The sequence below is a fragment of the Aquarana catesbeiana genome, linkage group LG10, assembly GCF_042186555.1.
Source record: "Aquarana catesbeiana isolate 2022-GZ linkage group LG10, ASM4218655v1, whole genome shotgun sequence".
NCBI lineage: Eukaryota > Metazoa > Chordata > Amphibia > Anura > Ranidae > Aquarana > Aquarana catesbeiana.
The window spans coordinates 179508941-179533801 of NC_133333.1; the positions used below are offsets into that span (position 1 = coordinate 179508941).

The 24861-nt window shown below is 48.3% G+C and overlaps 1 protein-coding gene across 2 annotated transcripts in view; it reads right to left on the minus strand.

Annotated features, from left to right (window-relative positions):
* The window catches only part of PANK4 (pantothenate kinase 4 (inactive)), a 128861-nt gene extending 111134 nt beyond the window's left edge, over positions 1-17727 (minus strand). For both annotated transcript variants that reach the window (XR_012236368.1, XM_073603006.1), the window contains exon 1: positions 17552-17727. Coding sequence is in view for 1 of the 2 variants with exons in the window: in XM_073603006.1 (XP_073459107.1) it covers positions 17552-17669 (118 nt within the window). In the remaining variant the exon portion in view is untranslated. The remainder of the gene's footprint in view (positions 1-17551) is intronic.
* Positions 17728-24861: the final 7134 nt, after the last annotated feature.

Consider the following 24861-nt stretch of genomic DNA (forward strand, 5'->3'; position numbering starts at 1 on the left):
ATTGAAAGGCAAAATGGGGAATAGGATGTTTACCTTGGTGAATGTATATTGCCCCAATAGACACCCGTCAGTTTTTCTGGGACAAGTGCTTACAAAGCTCATGGAATTTAGGGAGGGGGAGGTGGTCTTGGCGGGGGACCTCAACTTCTGTCTAGATCCAGATCTGGACAGTACGTCCCGTGCCCAGGGGATAGGGAAAGCCTCAACCCGCGCAATCGGGCGGAGGTTATTTCGTTGCCAGTTAATGGATGTATGGAGAATGCAGCACGCTGAAGAGAAAGACTTTACTTTTTTTTCCCCTGTGCACGGGACCTACTCCAGACTGGACTATATATTTGTGGATCACAGCATGTTGGAGTGGGTTAAGGAAACGAGAATAGAAATTTCCTCCCTGTCTGATCACTCTCCGGTAGTGATGAAGGTAGAAATCCCAGAATGGCAACGACAACCTTTCTCGTGGAAACTTAATGAATCCCTGTTGAGGGATCCAAAGGTAGTTGAAAGGGTCCAGGAGGAAGTGGACTTCTTTTTCAAGTCAAACGACACGGGGGTAGTATCCCCCTCTATTTTATGGGAAACACACAAAGCCTACATTAGAGGGATCTTTATGTCTCTGGGAGCAGGTCTGAAAAAAAAGAGAAAGGAAGAAAGGGAAAGGTTAATAGAAGAAATTTTCTCTTTGGAACAGGTACATAAAAAGTTTAATGGGCAGAGTCAGGATTGTTATCGCCAATTAATAGCCAAAAGGGAGGAGTTGAGGGATCTGATGGAGCAGGATACTAAGAAAGCCCTTAACAAGATAACAAAGGATAATTACCTCTGGGCGAATAGGTCGAGTAAACACCTGGCTAGATTGATAAGAAAAAAAAAAGAGGGCGAAACTTTATTGAAAAAATTCAAAACAAAAAAGGCGAGGTAATATTGACCAGTAGAGGCATGGCAGAGGAATTTAAAAAGTTTTATACGTCTTTGTATTCTATTGGGCAACAAGGAGCAGAGGATCCCACGCGCAGTTGTAGAGGGGAGGAATTTCTGAAGGAGGCGGGATTGGTTGAGCTATCTCAGGAAGAGAGATCTATCCTGGATAGACCTATCGAGGAGGAGGAAATATTTGCCGCATTAAAAGATTCTCCAAAGGGTAAGAGCCCCGGTCCAGATGGATTCTCTACTATCTATCTTGAAAAATTAAAACATATTTTGGTGCCTAGGTTATGTCACTATTGGAACGAATTAGGCATCAACTGTGAAATGGAGAGGGAGGCTCTAGCCGCGACGATAACGTTGATTTTAAAAGAAGGGAAGTATGCCAGGCTTTGCTCAAGCTTTAGACCCATTTCACTGTTGAATACAGATGTTAAACTTTACGCGAAAGTACTGGCTAATAGACTGAAGGAAAAAATGTCCTATCTAGTTCACCCAGACCAGGCAGGTTTTGTACCGGGGAGACAGAGTAGGGACAATGGGGTGCGAGTGGTACTTCTGGGGGAAACCAGCAAAAAGGGAGGGCCCCCAGTTCTATTCCTGTCGATTGACGCAGAAAAAGCGTTCGACAGGGTAGACTGGGGGTTCATGATGAAAACTCTTGAGGCCATGGGAATTGGACCGAGGTTTATCTCGTGGATCAAAATACTCTATAACAATCCCACAGCATCAGTTAAGGTGAATGGAGCACTTTCAAAGCCCTTTAGTATGACAAACGGGACTAGGCAGGGCTGCCCGCTCTCCCCTCTTCTGTTTGTGTTGACACTCGAGCCTCTACTGGCCACTATCCGTAACAATCCTAACTGTAGTGGAGTGAAGATAGGAACTGAGGAACACAAACTCGCGGCATTTGCCGATGATGTTTTGTTCTTCATCACGAATCCCAGAATTACGCTCCCTAACTTGAGTCAGATTCTTAGAGGTTATGGGGACATCTCTAATTTCAAAATAAATGTAAAGAAGTCAGAGATATTAAATATTAGTATAAGAAAACAGGAGGAGGTCCACCTAGTAGAAGTGTTCCCCTTTCCGTGGAAAGAAGAAATCAAGTATCTGGGGATAAAATTAGCTAACACTTATAAAAAACTGTTTCTAAAAAATTATATCCCTCTGATGGATGAGATCAGGCAGGAGGCTAGGAGACTATCGTCAAGACCCCTCTCCTGATTTGGTCGCGTAAACGCGGTAAAAATGGTACTGACACCGAAAATATTATATAAGTTTCAGATGGTACCCATCCCTCTGCCCAGGTATTATTTTAGAGCTCTACGGGGCGTGATTGCGAAATTTGTCTGGGGAGGCAAAAAACCACGTATTTCTTATGCAACTTTAAGCAGGGGAAAAAAAAAAGGCGGGCTTGCTTTGCCCGATTTCAACAGATATTATATAGCTGTAGTGTTAGCACGAGTGATGGATTGGTCCAAGAAGGAATCGGAGAAAAGATGGGTAAATATAGAACACAACTTAAGTAACACTAATCTAGGGCACGTTTTGTGGAACCCACCTAAATTCAGAGCACTTAGTAGTAATACGGCCGTTTTGACACGTAACACTTTTAAATACTGGGATTTAATACACAAGAGAAATAAATGGACATATAACTCACCATTGATTTATATGAAAAACAATATATTGTTTGAACCTGGGAAGAGGGAGGTGGGGGGGAATTGGTTGAAAGATGATTGTATTCAATTAAAAATTTTTTTGAGTAAAGGGAGAATTTGCACGTTAGATGAGTTAAGGAAGGAACCGGAGTTATGGGTGATAGATGAGTGGAGGTTCCTCCAGCTTTCGCATTTCATAGACAAGTTACCTAAACCACTGAGAAGTGAAGACGAGTATAGACAGCTCGAGCGGTTCTGTACGAGGGGGCAAACAGGCGGAGAGATCGCTCAATTATATAGGATCTTGGGAATGGAGATGGAACTGGAGGAGCCTCCTTACATTAAAAGGTGGGAGCAGGAGTTGGGGTTACAGTGTAGTAAAGCGTTACTAGAAAAGATCCTGCAGTTGGTACACTACTCAGCACTTGACATAAGAAGAACGGAGACTCATTATAAATGTCTTGCAAGATGGTACGCCACCCCAGACAGATTAAGCAAAATGGACAATTCGAAATCTAGTGCCTGCTGGAGGGGGTGTAGAGGTTTGGAAACAATGACTCACATGTGGTGGAATTGCCCCATCATTAGGATTTACTGGAAAAAAATTATAGCCTTGATTAAAGAGATCACTGGGGAAGAAATAGCAGAGGACCCCTGGGTTTGTCTCTTTCATGGCACAACGTTGTCGGTAAAAAGATACCGGTCCTCCCTGGTCCCTATAATGCTCGACGCAGCTAAAAGACAGATGGCCCAGAAATGGCGGGAACTGCCAAATCCAAATATACGAGATTGGCTATTGAATATAAATGAAATATATAATATCGAGTGTTTGGACGAGAGGGGACAGGTACCAGACGAAGGGGAGGAACGGACGGGGAAATGGGCAGGTTGGCAAGGATTTAAAAAGGTCTTGGAGTTACTTGGAGGAGATAATAAATATAGAATAAATGGCGGAAGTTTATTTGAGACAGGCAAGACTTAACTTACAGGGTGGTCCCTCAAGGAGTCCTTTTGCAGGAAAGGGGGGAGGGAGTGGTTGGGGGCTTAGGTAAATGTGAGTAATATGTGATCGTGGAAATGTAAATGGAAATGTTTTTGGTGGGATACGGTTTTGTACTGATAAAATCATAAATAAAGAATTAAAAAAAAAAAAAAAAGAAGGAAGGTTGGCTTTTGGGAGTAGATTTCCAGCCGATTCCTTATGGTTGTCCACTGTCAGTGAAGTTGTGTTTACACTCTTACGGAAGGCTATAAGAGTAGGGTTGGTGCATGCATATATGGAGGTTAAAAAATAAATTAAAAAAAAGCCTTTGAGTGGACTTTTTCTAATGAACAGTTGGTATCAGGGGTCTACTGAAGTCCAAAGAAAACCACCCTGCAGGAAATGCATGTACAGGGCTTTACCCATATGCAAGAGTCATTATAACAGTAGAACTATAGGCTAAACATCCCCCCCCCCCCCCCCATATTTTGGATAGAGCAAGGGAGGCTGATAACCCCGGTCAGATTTTTTTTTCCGCCATCTGTGTCCCATTGCAGAGATTTTCCTTCACTTCCTGTCCCATAGCCAAACAGGAAGCAAGAAGAAAGCCCTGTAAATTAAGGGAATTTCTTGGGGACCCATTGGAAGGTTTCCCCCTCTATTACTTTTCCAGGGACAACCCAAAATTTGGTATTTTCTTTCAACGATAATGGTAAACAGGACAAACAGAGGATGAATCTCCCCATTGGGGCACAGACAGCAATAAAAGCCTAATAAGTGTTCTAATCCTTCTCTACTCTATCCAAAACTAAGGCCTCAATCACACGGGCCTTTTAAAAAGGGAGCTGTAAAGCTAGTACCAACGCCAGGAAAAAAGCAGTGTTAAAAACACGATTTTATCCGCGTTTTGCATTGGCGTCAATGCGCGTTTAGCCACGTTAGCTTTCAGCCGCGTTTCTCTGCCTCTATTCAAAATCAATGGTACCCTATGGGAGCCCATTGATTTGAATAGAAGTCGCACCAGAAGTCTGATCAAGATGTCCTGACTTGTGTGCTGGGAATCTTGAAGGGGAACACACAAAAACGTAAAAAAAAGTATTTTATTAAGGCAGCTCCGGCTCTTCTCCACTCTGCGCTGTCTTCTTGCTCTTTTGCCGGGTCTTCTCAGTCTGTTCTTCTTCGGATGTTGACTCGACGCGATCTCCCAATGTAATGCTGGGTCTGCTGTGTGCAATGACTTATACTGGCATGGGGCGAAGCCATCCGATGACGTAATTTTGAGGCCACGCCCCTTGTGACATCACTGCCTGGAGCATGATGGTGTGATGTCACAAGGGGTGGGGCCTCCAAATTACATCATTGGGTGGCCCCACCCCATGCCAATATAAGTCATTGCACACGGCGGACCCAGCATTGCGTTGAGTCAACATCGAAAGAAGAACAGAGGGAGAAGACCCAGCAAAAGAGCGAGAAGACCCAGCAAAAGAGATAGAAGACAGCGGAGAGAGGAGACCCGGCAGAAGAGGAAGACATCGCCGGAGAGGGGAGAAGAAAATTGGAAGAGACGCCGGAGCTGATTTAATAAATTACTTAAAAAAAAACCTGTGCAGCGTTTTTATTTCTTAAAACTTTTGTGAATGGGTAGAAATACGATGTACCCCATACATCTAGGGCTTGTTAAAGGGGGCTTCCAGATTCCGATAAGCCCCTGCCCGCAGACCCCGACAACCACCAGGCCAGGGTTGTCGGGAAGAGCCCCTTGTTCTCATCAACATGGGGACAAGGTGCTTTGGGGTGGAGGGGCCCCTGCTCCGAAGCACCCACCCCCCCTCCCCAATGGACTTGTGTGCTGAGAATCCCTTCAAGATTCTCAGCACACAAGTCGCACCGCAAGTCAAATCATCTTGATACGACTTCTATTTAAAGCCATGGGCTCCCATAGGGAACCACAGATTTTTAATAGAGGCAGAGAAACGCTGGACGAGGCTTAACATCTAGCTCTACTTTAACCGCTTGCCAACCAGCCGCCGTCATTATACTGCAGCAGGTCGGCACGTTCCCGCAAACCGTCGTAGCTGTAAGTCAGTCCCTTTAAACGGGAATAGTAGGCCCGCGCTGCACTGCGGGGGTGCTAATGCGCGTGGCCGGCGGTCGTTAATAATAATAAAAATAATGCCACAAATCTTTCCTCTATTTTGTAGATGCTATAACTTTTGTGCAAACCAATCAATATAAGCTTATTGCATTTTTTTATTACCAAAAATATGTAGAAGAATACATATCGCCCAAAACTGGAGGAAAAAAAATTAGCTTCTTTTTTTTTTTTTTTTTTTTTTTTTTAAATGGGGGATATTCATTATAGCAAAAAGGACAAAAAGTACTAAAAATATTGTGTTTTTTTCAAAATTGTCTTTTTTTTGTTTATAGTGCAAAAAATAAAAAAACTGCAGAGATGATCAAATACCACCAAAAGAAAGCTCAATTTGTGGGAAAAAAAGGACTTCAATTTTGTTTTGGGTACAGCGTCGCACGACTGCGCAATTGTCAGTTAAAGCGACGCAGTGCTGTAGCGCAAAAAATGGCCTGGTCATTGAGGAGCCAAATCTTCCAGGGCTGAAGTGGTTAATATCAGTTGGTAGCTACTTACATTTACCTACAATTATGTTCTTCTAACATACCAATGATACATTTTTAGGTGCTGGCATCCTGGACCAAGGCTGTTTCTCTATTTGTGCCTACCGTACTTAACAACTGAACTCCAGGGACAAAAACTCTAAACTATTTTACCCGGCTCCCGTCCGACCTATTGGAGAATGACGCAGGCAAAAACCTCTTGTCAACCTGGGCAGAGGTCATATTATGTCTGCTCGCAGCGGCGTGGTCTGTCACCGACTGTGTCCACCGGACACAGACGATAACTGATCACTGTACCGGCCCGCTGCCGGTACCATTTGACTGCTGTAACCAATCACAGCAGGTCACATGACAGTTGTATACAATGGATGGCTTCCTTTCAAGCCATCCATTGTATGCATATTTCTTGCTAGCTGTGATTAGTCAGCGTAATCACATAGTACAGACTGGGCCAATCACACCCTATCTGTACCATGTGATTAGCTCTGACCAAATCACAACAAAAGAAACTGAATGAATTGATTTCATTCAGTAAAATGCTTGTATGCTTGCATGTAGCAATATAATGCACTGCTATTTGCAAACAATGTGTAAAAATAAATAAAATAACACTGATCACTTCCCCAGAGTAGTGCATTGTTAACAATATATTGCTCTAGTTAAAGTGTGTTAAATTTTTTTTTTTCCTTTTTCAAACTGTCACTAGTCAGTGTCCCTGATTACCGCCACACCCTTTATAGGATGACACTGTACTGCACTGATAACAGAATGCAACAAAAAATAAAAAAATGTTTAATTTCTTAATTTTCCAAAAAACTTATGACAAAAAAAAATGACAACTTCAAAAGAACTCGCCATGCCTCTTACTAAATTCCTTTGACTACTTTCCAAAAAGGGGTCACTTGGGGGGTATTTCTATTGTCCTGGCATTTTTGGGCTTCAAGAACATCAACACTTATCAACTTTCATACTTTATTATAAACTAAATAATACACCGATTTGGGTTATTTTCACCAAAGAAATGTAGCAGAATACATTTTGGCCTAAATTTATGAAGAAATAGATCTAACAGAAACAAAAATGTTTGGTCTTTTTTCATTTATTTAGCAAATAAAAACCCAGTAGTGATTAAATACCACCAAAAGAAAGCTCCATTTATGTGAAAAAAAAAAAATGATAAAAATGTAGCTTGGGTACAGTGTTGCATGACCTCGCAATTGTCCTTCAAAGTGCAACAGAGCTGAAAGCTAGCCTGGGCAGGAAGGGGGTAAAAGTGCCCGATATTGAAGTGGTTAAATATATACATCAAAACACCATAAAGCATATAAATCAACTTTATGTGAATCAAATGCCATTACTAATCCACATATTGCCTTGTATATGAAGCAGTGACATCATCACTGTGGTGCACAGAGCCTGGGCAGAAAGAAGAGTTGTGGGAGGGACCCATCTGGCCCCACCCACTACAGGCTGCCTGCGGAAAACCACAGGAGGGGGCGGCAATAAGACCAGTCACCCCATACAAAGAGACAGAACAGCAGTAATCGGTCTTTATTACAGGAAGCTTCTATACAGAGGCAAATCTTCACACCGGATTATCCCGCACAGACTTGTATGCAATATGGTGTAATACTGTAAAACCCAAAACACTACTTTTCAAGGCCACAGCCTACAAAACATTTCATAGGGTGATCACCATTAACATTAGACTGCCCACAATGGGAGCGCGGCTTACAGAAAACCCACAATCTGCTCAAGTAAAATAAGTCAGGGTTGAGCTATACAGTGGACACCCTAATGCATAGTAAATACAGCTGCAATAAAAAGTATGTGAACCCTTTTAAAATGATATGGATTTCTGCACAAATTGGTCATAAAATGTGATCTGATATTAATCTAAGTCACAACAATAGACAATCACAGTCTGCTTAAAATAATAACACACAAAGAATTAAATGTTACCATATTTTTATTGAACACACCATGTAAACATTCACAGTGCAGGTGGAAAAAATATGTGAACCCCTGGATTTAATAACTGGTTGAACCTCCTTTAGCAGCAATAACTTCAACCAAACATTTTCTATAGTTGCAGATCAGACATGTACAATGGTCAGGAGTAATTCTTGACCATCCCTCTTTACAGAACTGTTTCAGTTCAGCAATATTCTTGGGATGTCTGGTGTAAATCGCTTTCTTGAGGTCATGCCACAGCACCTCAATCGGGTTGAGGTCAGGACTCTGACTGGGCCACTCCAGAAGGCGGATTTTCTTCGGTTTAAGCCATTCTGTTGTTGATTTACTTCTATGCTTTGGGTCGTTGTCCTGTTGCAACACCCATCTTTTGTTGAGCTTCAGCTGGTGGACCGATGGCCTTAAGTTCTTTGCAAAATGTCTTGATAAACTTGGGAATTCATTTTTCCTCGATGATAGCAATCCGCAAACCATGATGCCCCACCACCATACTTCACAGTTCGGATGAGGTTTTGATGTTAGTGTGCTGTGCCTCTTTTTCTCCACACATAGTGTTGTGTGTTTCTTCCAAACTCAACTTTGGTTTCATCTGTCCACAGAATATTTTGCCAGTACTGCTGTGGAACATCCAGGTGCTCTTGTGCAAACTGTAAATGTGCAGCAATGTTTTTTTTGGACAGCAGTGGCTTCCTCTGTGGTATCCTCCCATGAAATCCATTCTTGTTTAGTGTTTTACGTATTGTAGATTCGCTAACAGGGCTGTTAGCATATTCCAGAGACTTTTGTAAGTCTTTAGCTGACACTGTAGGATTCTTCTTCACCTCATTGAGCAGTCTGCGCTGTGATCTTGCAGTCATCTTTACAGGACGCCCACTCCTAGGGAGAGTAGCAGCAGTGCTGAATTTTCTCCATTTATAGACAATTTGTCTTACCGTGGACTGATGAACAGCAAGGCTTTTGGAGATACTTTTATAACCCTTACCAGCTTTATACAAGTCAACAATTCTTAATCGTAGGTCTTCTGAGAGCTCTTTTGTGCGAGGCATCATTCACATCAGGCAATGCTTCTTGTGAAAAGCAAACCCAGAACTGGTGTGTGTTTTTTATAGGGCAGGGCAGCTGTAACAAACACCTCCAATTTCATCTCATTGATTGGACTCCAGTTGGCTGACACCTCACTCCAATTAGCTCTTGGAGATCTTATTAGTCTAGGGGTTCACATACTTTTTGCACCTGCACTGTGAATCTTTACATGGTGTGTTCAATAAAAACATGGTAACATTTAATTCTTTGTGTGTTATTAGTTTAAGTAGACTGTGATTGTCTATTGTTGTGACTTAGATGAAGATCAGATCACATTTTATGACCAATTTGGTTTTTGGTTTCAATAAAAAACAGCCGACAATTGGCCCGTGTGTATGTTAGCTGGTCCGACAGAAGACAGAAGTTTGGCCAGCTTCTGTCGGATGAGCATGCTGGAAAAAGAGCAGCCGACCAACTCCCAATCAGTGCTCTCAGCCAATGGCAGAGAGTGCTGATCGAAGACAGACAGAGAGGAAGAGGACAGGCAGGAGGGGGGGGGGGGAGCAGGCAGCGTATGACGGAGGGACGCACTCTGACCATGGTGGTCATGACTCAGCAGCCATGATTTTCGTGGTCAGTATAGAGAGGGCATACAGGAAGTGGCAAGTTCAGGAAGGTTTTTTTTTTTTACAGTTTAGAGGGGGTAGATTACTCAGCACAAGCAATGTGCTGTGTAATCTGCTTTAAGGGACCAGGAGCTATCTATATATATTTTTTTTGGGCTAACAAACGCTTTAAGGCAGCCTTTTCAATGCAGTGCCATCTGGGTACTGCAGGGGTGCTGTGACAAAATGCCTAAAAATTGCCCCAGATTTCCAAATTGTCAACAAACTGGAGTGTGGATTAAGCCAGTTTTTTTGTTACACAAAGCCACAGGTTTTTAGTCTGCAGCATCACAACCTTGGGTACCACGCACTAGCATCCTAACAACCAATGATGTCTTCAGTGATAAGGCACACGTCAGGCACCTGCACAGCATCCTTGCTTGCTAGATGCACCACTGCAGCCCAGCAATAGTCTAAAATGTTCAGTTATAGGGTGCACTGTTACACTCACACCACCTCGAAAAGTGCAATGCCTCAGTAAGCTATGCAGGTCCAAAACACAATAATACGGAGCGCTAGTTATTAGGACAGGGTACATGTGTGTGCTTGCCACACAAATTTTACACTAAAAGGAGAGGTACATCACGTCACAATGGGTAGTTAAGCCTAAACTTGCACGCAATGCTCTTTCCAAACGCCATTAGTACTGAGCTAATATTTTTCCAACCTCGTGGTTGTTTTGGCAGGTTGTCAGGGCTCAAAAAAAATAAATAAATAAAATAATGTAACTGCTCACCAAGTAAACTATTTCAAGGACCACAGCTGTGGATAAGTCTTTACAGTGAAGATTCCTAAACTCCACAATTGTTTTTCAAAAAAACACTGTTTTTACCTTTTTTTTATATCCCAGTGCTGCTGATCACCTCCAGCCTCCTTTAGTCACTTCCCATCTACATGCATTCACTCCAGTGTCGTTGTTCTAAAGCAGCTTCCTAATAATGACAATGGCAGGCCACTTGTAGTCTCCATCAGAAGAGCATGTGACACAAATGAGGACAGTCGTCACCCTGTAACAGGAAATGCCTGAGCCCCGAGAAGATTTGCTTTCACTTCCTGTCCCAAAATCACAACAGATGTGGGAGGAAATTTTTCCAAAGCAATGTCAAAATCCCCAGACAGTTGTCATGGGAACAAGTGTCCTCACTGGAAGAGGTTCCAACTCTTCCCTTTTCGTTCATTTCAAAACTGAAGAAAAATTTGGGCTACAAATACACATTAAACTGCAGAAAAACCTGAAAATCATTAAACTATTTTTAACACCCCCTTGTTTCTACAAGTCTACTGCCACGATGGGCATAATTAATGGCCAGTAAAAGTAGGCAGGTAAAGGCAGCATAGCATTCAACACAATCAGGAAGCATTACAAAAGACTTACAGTAGGTCAATGTTGGATTTCCCCACTCTACACATTTCACAGGACAGAGCTCACTTCCTCAGGAGTTAGGGGTTCAAGAGTAACAACATCACTCCATCTACTGTTACCACTAGGAGTCTTTCATGCCATGGTAACAACTCAAAAGCAAGAGATTGAATGTCCTGCTGTGGAATGGAAATGGATTGGAAATCACATGCAAAAATGACAAATGAAGAAACAAATAAGCCTTGATGGTAGTACAAGGCTAAGGATAATGGATCCTACACACCAGCCCCATTGGCTATTGTTGCCCAATATGCCCCTCCCCCTGAACCGCTAATGTTTCCTAGTGGGTAGGGAAACTGGCAAGATTACTTCTAATTTCCCCACAATGGCTGGCTCCGTCCTCTCCTTGAGCTCCAGGTGGTCCCTAAGCATCATCATGTACAATGCAAGGCTATTAACCCTATACTGTATATAGTGGGGGTGACTACGACCAGGAGCGACTCAGAGCAGGCTGTGGAGGACCAGTCGGTCACACTGCTGGACCAAGGAATAAAGTACTTATTCTGCCACCACGGAGTAATGACAATGGGTAGATTTGGTCTCATTCTCAAGAGTTCAGCTTTAAAGAGGCGCTTCAGTCCCCTGATATACAGTACTAGTTCCTTTCCTCCTGCACTGCCATCTTTGAATATCTGGTGCGTGTGCAGATGTCCCAAAGGTCTCAGCTCTGTTTTTGGGACTCAGGAGAGATCTGCTGCACATCTTTACATGCACAGGGGGGGGGGGGGGGGTGATGCCCACTCACACACACGCTTGTATCTGGGATCTTGACACCTGTGGGAGAACCCCCTGCAGGTGCTTACAAGTGTTGGGTTTAAGGAAGCTTAAGTTTTGCAGGCTACCTGCGTGGGAAGGGGTTAAGCTAACCATTTCCCCAAGCTCTTCTGGGCTCTGCCCTCCACTCTGTGCTGTAAATAAATAGGGGGAAAACTTAGCCTAGAGGAGGGCCAGCATGAGAAGAATGGGGAGGTAAAGCCAAAAGATGTAGACACCAGCAACACTGGAGAACACTGATGGGAACTGCCGCCTGACCAGGACTCTACCATTTATGGACTTCCACCTTTGGGAAGTTATGCACTGAGTAGCCAGGAGTAATTAGTTAGGGAGAAACTGTGGACTGTATTGCTGAAAAGTTCTAGGGATGGATGAAGGTACACTGCGTATTTGAGGAACAGGGCCTGTAAGGTCCGCCTGTCAGTTTTTCAGGCAGACCTGATCGGACCATCCATTCACCCCTATGGAGCAGCGGATGTAAGCGGTGACATGTCCGCTGACCCCCACTGCTATCCAATCCTGTCCGTCAAATCCAAACAGATGGTGGTCCTATTTTCCATCTGTCTGGCGGAATGGATCGCATGGGATGGGATGAAAACAGACAGGCGGTCCATTTTGATCCAATATCCGCATAGAAGAGAGCGGGGATGTGTTCGTCTCTGTGAGCGGAGATGGACCTGTCATCTGCCTGCTCAGTGGAGCGATTCCCTGCTGAGCAAGCAGAGTCTGTCAAATAAAGGCCCCGTGTGAATGGGGCCTAAAGCACACATGGGGTAAAACGTAAAAATTCAAGGCCACCATGAAAGGTTAATTATAGGAGGAGTTGGAGGGAGGAAAGTAGCTGCCATGGGTAACCATAAACTAGTGGGAATGTAATAGCAGCCAGACAGAGAAGAATAGTACTAGGCAAGGGCGACAGGTCCTCTGGTAATGAGGGGGTCAGTGTCCTGGCTCCCTCCCTAGCAGTCAGAACAGAACATAATGGTACACAGACCCCATGAATCTAGCTACATTTTGAGAGACAAAGTGTGCACGGAGTGTTATACAGAAAGGATCTGTATGTTTCTTCACAGCTGCACGGCTTACTTCCAATCTGGGGTTTCCCTTTAATGTTGAGTTCACATGTCCGCAGCCCCACCCAGTCCCAGGCATTAGTGAGCGTGTACAGAAATAGGCCCCACCCACACACTGAAGAACATTCCTGGTTCCTAAAGACCTGTGCTGCATCAGTGCATCAACGTAATATCATTGCAAGCATGTGCATGTCAGCAAAACTGCCTCCTGGGATGCGATACGTGGCCATCCCAAAAGGCAGCGGGGGGGGGGGGGTGGCAGGGGGGGTACTATGTCATTCTTTCCTAGGAAAGAAAAGAAGCGCTGTGGTGCAGCAATAAAAAGGACAGTGCTACTATATTGATAACTAATACCACACCTTGTGCAAATATATAATTAAAATAATCAAATCACTGCAATATCACACAACATAAAAGTCCTTATTATAAACACAATTCTTGATTGCTGTGATAATCTTTCACCACTGTGCTTTTCTTTAAACACTTAAGGTTTGTGCACACCTCCACCAGCTATTTTACCTGCTCACCTCAAGAATGAGTCAAGCAGACTCAAACATAACTCTTTATCCTTCACTCTTCAATGATCTCTCCCTTCTACTTTGGATCAGCTGTTCACCATCGGCCCTTTTGCAGTTTCAGCTACTCCCAACGTGTTTCACATAAATAGAGGGTTGATCTCCCATACAAAAAGCCTCTCTTCCACTCCTAGGTACTCGTTTCCAGTGTCATGTAATCAAAAATACAGCAAACATAGTGCTCTCTATTTTTCAAATGTATTAAAAAAAAAAAAACCCTGCTTAAAAGAGGGCACTTACAAGATAAAAAAAAGACAAAACCCTCGCATGTGTGTATAATAAGAGTGTTCGCTCGCTCACCACCGTGGCTGCGTTACGTCACAGGCTCGGTTCCTCCCCTCTGCACGCATATCGACCTCTGATTGGTCTTCCTCAGCAGATGGGTAGGACAGTTCACCCGAGCCCTTAAAATCTTTATCGTTGTTATGGCAACCTCCCAGGCTTCTCCCCGGCAGTTTGGAGTGACTCAAGGTACGCCCATTTCCTGCGGGCCCCGGAACTCACTTTCCCTTAAGCCAGAACACACAAAAACAGGTGCAATACTACATTTGTAGCATCTGAATGTAATTTGATTAAAATTGTTTCTGCATCACTCTCTCTAGCTACCGTGGAGATCGCCCGGGTACAGATTAGACAATCTCAACAATAAAAACAGTGGGGTTTATTTACCAAAGGCAAATCCACTTTGCACTGCAAGTGCACTTGAAAGTGCAGTGGCTGTAGATCTGAGGGGGACATGCAAGGAAAAAAAAATTATTATTATTTTTGCTTGTACATGATTGGATGATAACATCAGCAGAGCTTCCCCTCAGTTCTACAGGGACTGCACTTCCAAGTGCACTTTCAGTGCAAAGTTTATTTGCCTTTAGTAAATCAACCCCATTGTGTTAAGCTGGAAGTATGATCAACTGAGTATGGTATTTTTGGATGCGGAGATGTATATACAAGGCGGAGGGATATGCACCAGGAATGACTGCAAACCCACAGATAGAAATGGGTACATAGCTATTGACAGCTGTCATTATAGGCCAGTGATGGCGAACCTTGGCACCACAGATGTTTTGGAACTACAATTCCCATGCAGTGTAGTTGAGCATCATGGGAAATGTAGTTCCAAAACTTATGGGGTGCCAAGGTTCACCATCACTGTCATAGGCCATGGTTATTTAAAGCGGAGTTCCACCCAAAAGTGGAACTTCTGCTCATTTGTCTCCTCTCCCCCTCTGGTGCCACAATTGGCACCTTTTGGGGGGGGGTATCCTGTTCCCACTTCCGGGAGTCCGGGCAGGGGCCGGGACATTACCGCGGGGCTCCCTCCTCCTCTCCCTGTCGCCGGGCCAGTAGGAGAGAGGAGTGGGGCCTCGCACATGCTCAGTAGGGTTCCCAGTGTGAAGCCGTAAGGCTACACTGCCGGGTACCGTTACTCGCAATGGCGGCAGAAGCACCCGACAGCTGATGGAAACATCAGCTGCGGTGCCGACACCGCTGGACTCCAGGACAGGGAAGTGTCCTATTGTTAAATGCCAGCAGGTGCAGTATGGGTAGCCGCAGGCTTTTAATTTTATTTTTTGGGCGGAACACCGCTTTAATATACCAAGGGGTCAGTTTGTGTGATTAAGGAGGAACTGCACTAGAGAGGAGGAATTTATGGAGAAAGCAACCCTATTTGGAGAAAAATTCCTACAGAAAGATTATGAGGAGAAGTTTATATAAAAGGAATTAGAAGTAGTTAAGAATATGGCTAGAAAGGACTTGTATTAGTAAATAAAGAAAAAAAACACGAGGTAAAGCCAAAACAGGAGTAGAGTTCAGGATATTGTTGGGAAACAACATCCAAAGGCATAAAGTAGAAAAAAATTTAACAAATATTGGGGGATACTGTTGAGGGATAAGGTTCTGGGGGAGCACTTCCACCTACACCTAAATTTGTTTACAAAAAGGCCCCAAATTTAAGACATATTTTAGCTCCCGGTGTACAGGACCTGTCCCTGTCATAGGTAGAAATAGAAGTCTCAGGTAATACAAGGAGAATATCATTACGTTATAATAACAAAGATTAATATTAGGATTAACATATCCCCATTAGTAGAAAATAATAATACAATAAAATATAGAAGTACAGTGTTGCACTTTGTATGTGGTCCCTTAAGTGTTCATTAGTTATTATAGTTTTTTTAAAGTTCTTAATATGTTTTATAGGGAGTATCAATAATACATGTATATTAATAATGTTATTAGGGTTAAATAACAAAGAAATGTTTATATTGTCAGAATTAAGTAGCGGTGCATAATAGGTATTATTGTTGAGATTGTCTGGAAGGATCTTGTGGGTCACAGGAGTGCACTTACTTTTGCTCTCCTGTGACCCAGAACCAGCTGACAGGAGACTAAAGTCTGCTGATGTTACAGAACTGCTGCAGACTCTAGAAGAATCCCAACCAAAATGTTGGGATCCACCCAGCTGCCTGATTGAAGGTTGGCTCGGCCTTTCAGTAAGCCGCAGCAAGCTGTGCCTGCAAGTCCTGTGAGCGCTGGAGGAGCAGAGAGCGATGACTGACAGTCACTGCTCTCAGCTCAGAGCAGATGAAGAATTGAGTGATCAGCAGTCATGTGATCACTTAGTTCTCGGTTTTAGAGCTGGTGGGGGGACAGCTGTAGCATGGAAGCGAATGTGGATGCTTTTTCATGAACCCCAAATTTCCCATTTAGTGCCGGTTTACACATATGCAATGCGGGAACCAGTGCGGGTTCCCGCATTGCATACAACTTGCAGGCAGTTCACACTACCCTCTGTGAACCGCTGGGGGTGTCAATACAAAGTAAATGACACCCCCAGATCGGTGCGCATATCGCAGTGCAAATTTGGACAGGAATCCAATTCTGGTGCAGACAAAAAAAAAGGATCCTGCGCGATTTTGGGCTGAATTTGATGCAAATTCAGCCATGCAATCTGTATGGCTGAATTTGCATCGCACAGACATCGCATGTGATTTGCAATGCAGTGTGAACCACATGCGATGTCTGTGATCACATATGTGTGAATCGGCAGTTAAAGACCCTTTCACCTGGTCGATCGGCCTCAGTGCAGAGTACTTCCAGTATTTATACAGGTTACCCATACTCTACTCTCATAGACTTCTATTAAATTGGGCGTTGTGTGTTTACTGGAAGCATACCAAAAGTCCTCCAAGCTGCATCTCTGGTGCACTTTCAGAAAACGCACCAAAACGCAGATCTAATAAAAAAAAGTAAATGGGAAAACATGGGTAACCCTCAGGAGAAACCACAGGTACACTGCGCCGAGTCCAGACAGGTAATAATCCACCAATCATGGTTGAGGGAGCAGCCAGAAGGGAGAAACGCATTTCCATGGCTGAAGGTGAAGTGTTCCTCATCCACCATCCAGACAGCACACCCCCTGTGTACATGACAGCACTCATCACTGTGACATTCTACAATGACGCCCCTCTCCCCTCTACCACCCAGAGCTCCGTTCCAGCAGGTTGTTTACTTTCCACTTCTAGTCCCTGTAGAGCACCAGTGAGGCATGCTGGGAGTTGAAGTCCCCCAAACACGCTCAGCTTATCATTTCCAAGTAACATTGCCTCCATGGTAACTACGACTCCCACAATGCCCCTCGCCCGAGCTCACTTCGCGGATTGTAGTTCGGCACCTTCCTAAATGAATGGAGCCGCTGCAGAAGGGTAGGCGGGGAAGGACTACACTTCCCAGCAGGCTGTGCGGTAAAGGCAACAGCAGCATCCGACACCAACTTGTGATAACTGCACGGCTGACGGCATTCTCCGGTGTGCGGGTCAGTGTGGGGGGGTCACCGGGTCCGCTTACCTATGTCAATGGCGAAGCGCTTGGCGTTCTCCAGGTTGCGGAATATCTCGTCGGGCGGCAGAGTGATGCTCTTGTCCATGCTGGCTCCACTCTTCTCTCTGCCTCCGCTGGCCGCCATGTTCGTTCTCCAGCTCTGCTCTGTATGGAGTATGATAATGAGGGGGCGGGGCTGTCCGCACATGGAAAGGGCACGTGTGTGTATACATCGCCTACTGTATGTGGGCGACATGACTGACTGTCCATGCTGGATTATTATCTTACCATGATGACATTTCATTGGATCCCCCCTCCGCTCAAAGACATTATTAATTGTGAGCATAGGTGGGCACAGGGGGGTGTGCCTGGGAACACTTGAATCACCCAAAGGGGCGCACATTCCCCCTGCTGATAGTTCACCAAAGCCCCCCCAACCTCTGCCCCACTGACTCCAACCTCTGCCCCACTGACTCCAACCTCTGCTCTACTGACACCAACCTCTGCCCCACTGACTCCAACCTCTGCCCCACTGACTCCAACCTCTGCCCTACTGACCCCAACCTCTGCCCCACTGACACCAACCTCTGCCCTACTGACTCCAACCTCTGCCCCACTGACACCAACCTCTGCCCCACTGACACCAACCTCTGCCCCACTGACACCAACCTCTGCCCCACTGACTCCAACCTCTGCCCCACTGACACCAACCTCTGCCCTACTGACTCCAACCTCTGCCCCACTGACACCAACCTCTGCCCCACTGACACCAACCTCTGCCCCACTGACTCCAACCTCTGCCCCACTGACTCCAACCTCTGCCCTACTGACACCAACCTCTGCCCCACTGACCCCAACCTCTGCTCTACTGACCCCAACCTCTGCCCCACTGACACCAACCTCTGCCCCACTGACTCCAACCTCTGCCCCACTGACTCCAACCTCTGCCCCACTGACACCAACCTCTGCCCCACTGACCCCAACCTCTGACCCCAACTTCTGCCCCACTGACCCCAACCTCTGTCCCACTGACTCCAACCTCTGCCCCACTGACTCCAACCTCTACCCTACTGACCCCAACCTCTGCTCTACTGACCCCAACCTCTGCCCCACTGACCCCAACCTCTGCCCCACTGACCCCAACCTCTGCCCCACTGACATCAACCTCTGCCCCACTGACTCCAACGTCTGCTCTACTGACCCCAACCTCTGCCCCACTGACCCCAACCTCTGCCCCACTGACCCCAACCTCTGCCCCACTGACTCCAACCTCTACCCTACTGACCCCAACCTCTGCTCTACTGACCCCAACCTTTGCTCTACTGACCCCAACCTCTGCCCCACTGACCCCAACCTCTGCCCCACTGACCCCAACCTCTGCCCCACTGACCCCAACCTCTGCCCCACTGACATCAACCTCTGCCCCACTGACTCCAACCTCTGCCCCACTGACTCCAACCTCTGCCCCACTGACATCAACCTCTGCTCTACTGACTCCAACCTCTGCCCCACTGACCCCAACCTCTGCCCCACTGACTCCAACCTCTGCCCCACTGACTCCAACCTCTGCCCTACTGACTCCAACCTCTGCTCTACTGACTCCAACCTCTGCCCCACTGACCCCAATCTCTGCCCCACTGACTCCAACCTCTGCCCCACTGACTCCAACCTCTGCCCCACTGACCCCAACCTCTGCCCCACTGACACCAACCTCTGCCCCACTGACTCCAACCTCTACCCTACTGACCCCAACCTCTGCTCTACTGACCCCAACCTCTGCCCCACTGACTCCAACCTCTGCCCCACTGACCCCAACCTCTGCCCCACTGACCCCAACCTCTGCCCCACTGACATCAACCTCTGCCCCACTGACTCCAACCTCTGCTCTACTGACTCCAACCTCTGCCCCACTGACCCCAACCTCTACCCTACTGACCCCAACCTCTGCTCTACTGACCCCAACCTCTGCTCTACTGACCCCAACCTCTGCTCTACTGACCCCAACCTCTGCCCCACTGACTCCAACCTCTGCCCCACTGACCCCAACCTCTGCCCCACTGACCCCAACCTCTGCCCCACTGACATCAACCTCTGCTCTACTGACTCCAACCTCTGCCCCACTGACTCCAACCTCTGCCCCACTGACTCCAACCTCTGCCCCACTGACTCCAACCTCTGCCCCACTGACCCCAACCTCTTCCCCACTGACACCAACCTCTGCCCCACTGACCCCAACTTCTGCCCCACTGACCCCAACCTCTGTCCCACTGACTCCAACCTCTGCCCCACTGACTCCAACCTCTACCCTACTGACCCCAACCTCTGCTCTACTGACCCCAACCTCTGCCCCACTGACTCCAACCTCTGCCCCACTGACCCCAACCTCTGCCCCACTGACCCCAACCTCTGCCCCACTGACCCCAACCTCTGCCCCACTGACATCAACCTCTGCCCCACTGACTCCAACCTCTGCTCTACTGACTCCAACCTCTGCCCCACTGACCCCAACCTCTGCCCCACTGACTCCAACCTCTACCCTACTGACCCCAACCTCTGCTCTACTGACCCCAACCTCTGCTCTACTCACCCCAACCTCTGCCCCACTGACCCCAACCTCTGCCCCACTGACATCAACCTCTGCCCCACTGACATCAACCTCTGCCCCACTGACTCCAACCTCTGCCCCACTGACTCCAACCTCTGCCCCACTGACATCAACCTCTGCTCTACTGACTCCAACCTCTGCCCCACTGACCCCAACCTCTGCCCCACTGACTCCAACCTCTGCCCCACTGACTCCAACCTCTGCCCTACTGACTCCAACCTCTGCTCTACTGACTCCAACCTCTGCCCCACTGACCCCAATCTCTGCCCCACTGACTCCAACCTCTGCCCCACTGACTCCAACCTCTGCCCCACTGACCCCAACCTCTGCCCCACTGACCCCAACCTCTGCCCCACTGACACCAACCTCTGCCCCACTGACTCCAACCTCTACCCTACTGACCCCAACCTCTGCTCTACTGACCCCAACCTCTGCCCCACTGACTCCAACCTCTGCCCCACTGACCCCAACCTCTGCCCCACTGACCCCAACCTCTGCCCCACTGACATCAACCTCTGCCCCACTGACTCCAACCTCTGCTCTACTGACTCCAACCTCTGCCCCACTGACCCCAACCTCTACCCTACTGACCCCAACCTCTGCTCTACTGACCCCAACCTCTGCTCTACTGACCCCAACCTCTGCTCTACTGACCCCAACCTCTGCCCCACTGACTCCAACCTCTGCCCCACTGACCCCAACCTCTGCCCCACTGACCCCAACCTCTGCCCCACTGACATCAACCTCTGCTCTACTGACTCCAACCTCTGCCCCACTGACTCCAACCTCTGCCCCACTGACTCCAACCTCTGCCCCACTGACTCCAACCTCTGCCCCACTGACCCCAACCTCTTCCCCACTGACACCAACCTCTGCCCCACTGACCCCAACTTCTGCCCCACTGACCCCAACCTCTGTCCCACTGACTCCAACCTCTGCCCCACTGACTCCAACCTCTACCCTACTGACCCCAACCTCTGCTCTACTGACCCCAACCTCTGCCCCACTGACTCCAACCTCTGCCCCACTGACCCCAACCTCTGCCCCACTGACCCCAACCTCTGCCCCACTGACATCAACCTCTGCCCCACTGACTCCAACCTCTGCTCTACTGACTCCAACCTCTGCCCCACTGACCCCAACCTCTGCCCCACTGACTCCAACCTCTACCCTACTGACCCCAACCTCTGCTCTACTGACCCCAACCTCTGCTCTACTCACCCCAACCTCTGCCCCACTGACCCCAACCTCTGCCCCACTGACATCAACCTCTGCCCCACTGACTCCAACCTCTGCCCCACTGACTCCAACCTCTGCCCCACTGACTCCAACCTCTGCCCCACTGACTCCAACCTCTACCCCACTGACATCAACCTCTGCTCTACTGACTCCAACCTCTGCCCCACTGATTCCAACCTCTGCCCCACTGACTCCAACCTCTGCCCCACTGACCCCAACCTCTGACCCACTGACCCCAACCTCTGACCCCAACTTCTGCCCCACTGACCCCAACCTCTGTCCCACTGACTCCAACCTCTGCCCCACTGACTCCAACCTCTACCCTACTGACCCCAACCTCTGCTCTACTGACCCCAACCTCTGCCCCACTGACCCCAACTTCTGCCCCACTGACCCCAACCTCTGCCCCACTGACCTCAACCTCTGCCCCACTGACTCCAACCTCTGCCCCACTGACCCCAACCTCTGCCCCGCTGACCCCAACCTCTGCCCCGCTGACCCCAACCTCTGCCCCGCTGACACCAACCTCTGCCCCGCTGAAACCAACCTCTGCCCCGCTGACCCCAACCTCTGCCCCGCTGACACCAACCTCTGCCCCACTGACACCAACCTCTGCCCCACTGACACCAACCTCTGCCCCACTGACCCCAACCTCTGCCCCACTGACCCCAACTTCTGCCCCACTGACCCCAACCTCTGCCCCACTGACTCCAACCTCTGCCCCACTGACTCCAACCTCTACCCTACTGACCCCAAACTCTGCTCTACTGACTCCAACCTCTGCCCCACTGACTCCAACCTCTGCCCCACTGACACCAACCTCTGCCCCACTGACCCCAACCTCTGCCCCACTGACCCCAACCTCTGCCCCACTGACATCAACCTCTGCCCCACTGACCCCAACCTCTGCCCCACTGACCCCAACCTCTGCCCCGCTGACACAAACCTCTGCTCCGCTGACACAAACCTCTGCCCCGCTGACACAAACCTCTGCCCCGCTGACACAAACCTCTGCCCCGCTGACACAAACCTCTGCCCCGCTGACACCAACCTCTGCCCCGCTGACCCCAACCTCTGCCCCGCTGACCCCAACCTCTGCCCCACTGACCCCAACCTCTACCCCACTGACTCCAACCTCTGCCCCACTGACTCCAACCTCTGCCCCACTGACTCCAACCTCTGCCCCACTGACCCCAACCTCTGCCCCACTGACACCAACCTCTGCCCCACTGACACCAACCTCTGCCCCACTGACTCCCTCTGCCCCACTGACACCAACCTCTCCCCCACTGACACCAACCTCTGCCCTACTGTCTCCAACCTCTGCAACACTGACTTCAACCTCTGCCCCACTGACTCTGTCAGGAGAGTACTTACCGAGGCCGAGATGCTGAGAGTGGTCCGCCCTTGCAACTACGCGCACCCCGTCCCCTGGAGATGATACAGGGAATGGGTGGCACTAAGGAGCACAGGCCACCAGCAGGTATGGAATCCTCTGTGGAGGACTGCAGAGCCGGGTCTGGGGGTGCAGGAGTCCTGGAACTGGCGGAATCCCCGATGCTGGGTGGAGTAGGCAAAACTGTAAGCAAGCAGAGGGTCAAACACAAGTAATAGGCAAGGCAAGTCCGTATAGGCAGGCCGGGGGTCAAACACTGGAGGTAGGCAGAGCAAGTCCGTTAAACAGGCCGAGGGTCAGTCCAGGAGAGAAGTAGCGTGGTGAGAACAGTCCGGGTCACAACAGGAGATCAGGTAAGCATAAACAGGAAACAGGAGCTGACGACAAACCAGCAACCCGTCTGGGCGCTGGAGCTGTTTTAAATAGCCCCGCCAGAGTGTCACGGTGAACATGCACGAGTTACCGCGCGCACCCGTGTGTGCCGCTCCATCGGACCGCACATGCGCCGGAGCGCCAATCCACCGCGCACGCGCACAGGGACATGGTGAATGCGGCTGGAGAAGACCCTTCTCTGACAGTGCCCCCCCTCTGAGGGGCAGACTCTGGGCGCCCAGACTGGACATCAATTCAGGATGTTCCAGATGAAAAGCTTGAATTAAACGTGGGGCATGGAGTTTCCTAGCAGGCTCCCAGGAATTGTCCTCGGGAGGGTGTCCCTTCCACTGAATTAGATATTGGAGCTGTCTGCCTCTCTTCCTGCAACTCTAGACAGACTCCACTTCAAATTCGTTCTCCCCATCCACTTCAACTGGTGGTGGAGGAAGTTCCTTTCCCCCAGGGAAAGGGCTGGCCACCACAGGCTTTAGCAGGGATGCATGGAAAACTGGGTGTATCCTATAAGAGGTTGGTAATGGCAGCTCAAATGCCACGGGGTTGACCATCTTCTTGATTTTAAAAGGCCCGATGAATTTTGGCCCCAGTTTCCGTGAGGGCAGGGGTAATCCGAGATTTATGGTTGACAACCAAACTTCCTCACCCACTTTGAAGATTGGATTCTCCTTCCTTTCACGGTCATACTGTTTCTTATAACTGTCCTGAGCTTTCCGTAGGGTGTCCTGAATCTTTTGGAAGTTAGATTGGATAGAGCCTATCCGGTCTTGTACGGCAGGAACAGACATTTCAGGGAGGATGGAATCCAAAGTTTGCCCAGAAGGGTGTTTGGTTTGTTGCAAAGTGAACGGAGTTGTTGTAGGCGAACTCAGCATATGGTAGGAGAGTCGCCCAATCATCCTGATTACCAGAACAAAAACATCAGAGGTACTGCTCCAAGGTTTGATTTGTTCTCTCCGTCTGGCTGTTGCTCTGAAGATGGTACGCAGAGGAGAGGCACAACTTTATTTCCAGGGTCTTGCAGAGCTCCTTCCAAAACTTGGAGGTAAATTGAACACCCCTGTCTGAGACAATGCTCTTGGGCACACCATGAAGTCTGATTATTTCCTTGAGGAAGATATTGGCCGTATCAGAAGCAGAGGGGGTGCCCACCATGGGCAGGAAATGTGCCATCTTGGAGAGGCGATCAACATCGATCAGGATGGTGGTAAACCCCGCCAAAGTAGGCAAGTCCACAATAAAGTCCATTGACACTTCCGCCCATGGTCATTCTGGAATGGGCAAGGGTTTGAGTAGAACCCAAGATTTAGTGTTTAAACCCTTATTGCGAGGGGGCGTGGCCTAGCGCGGCATGTGAACAGACCTGTTCACCGGAGCTCCCGCTGTTGATCCTGAGAGCGATCCTTTCCTTGCTTGTCCAGACGCCCAAAAGTCACGGTACCGGTACCTACAGCCTCCCTGACATCCCAGACCACAGTAACAGCACCAGACTGGGGCATGATGACCCGAGGGAACCGCGGAGAACAAGCGGCCTCGGCCGCGGCTGACTTCCAAGATGGCGCCTGGTCATCTCAGCCTCAGAGAACACCACGAGGCCAGGAGAAGAAAACGGAGCAGGGGGGTAAGTCACAGAAACCCCCTAAGACTAAAGATCAGCCCAGGGACATGCTCTACTATACCCATAAGTTAACAGGCTCCGCAGAATCC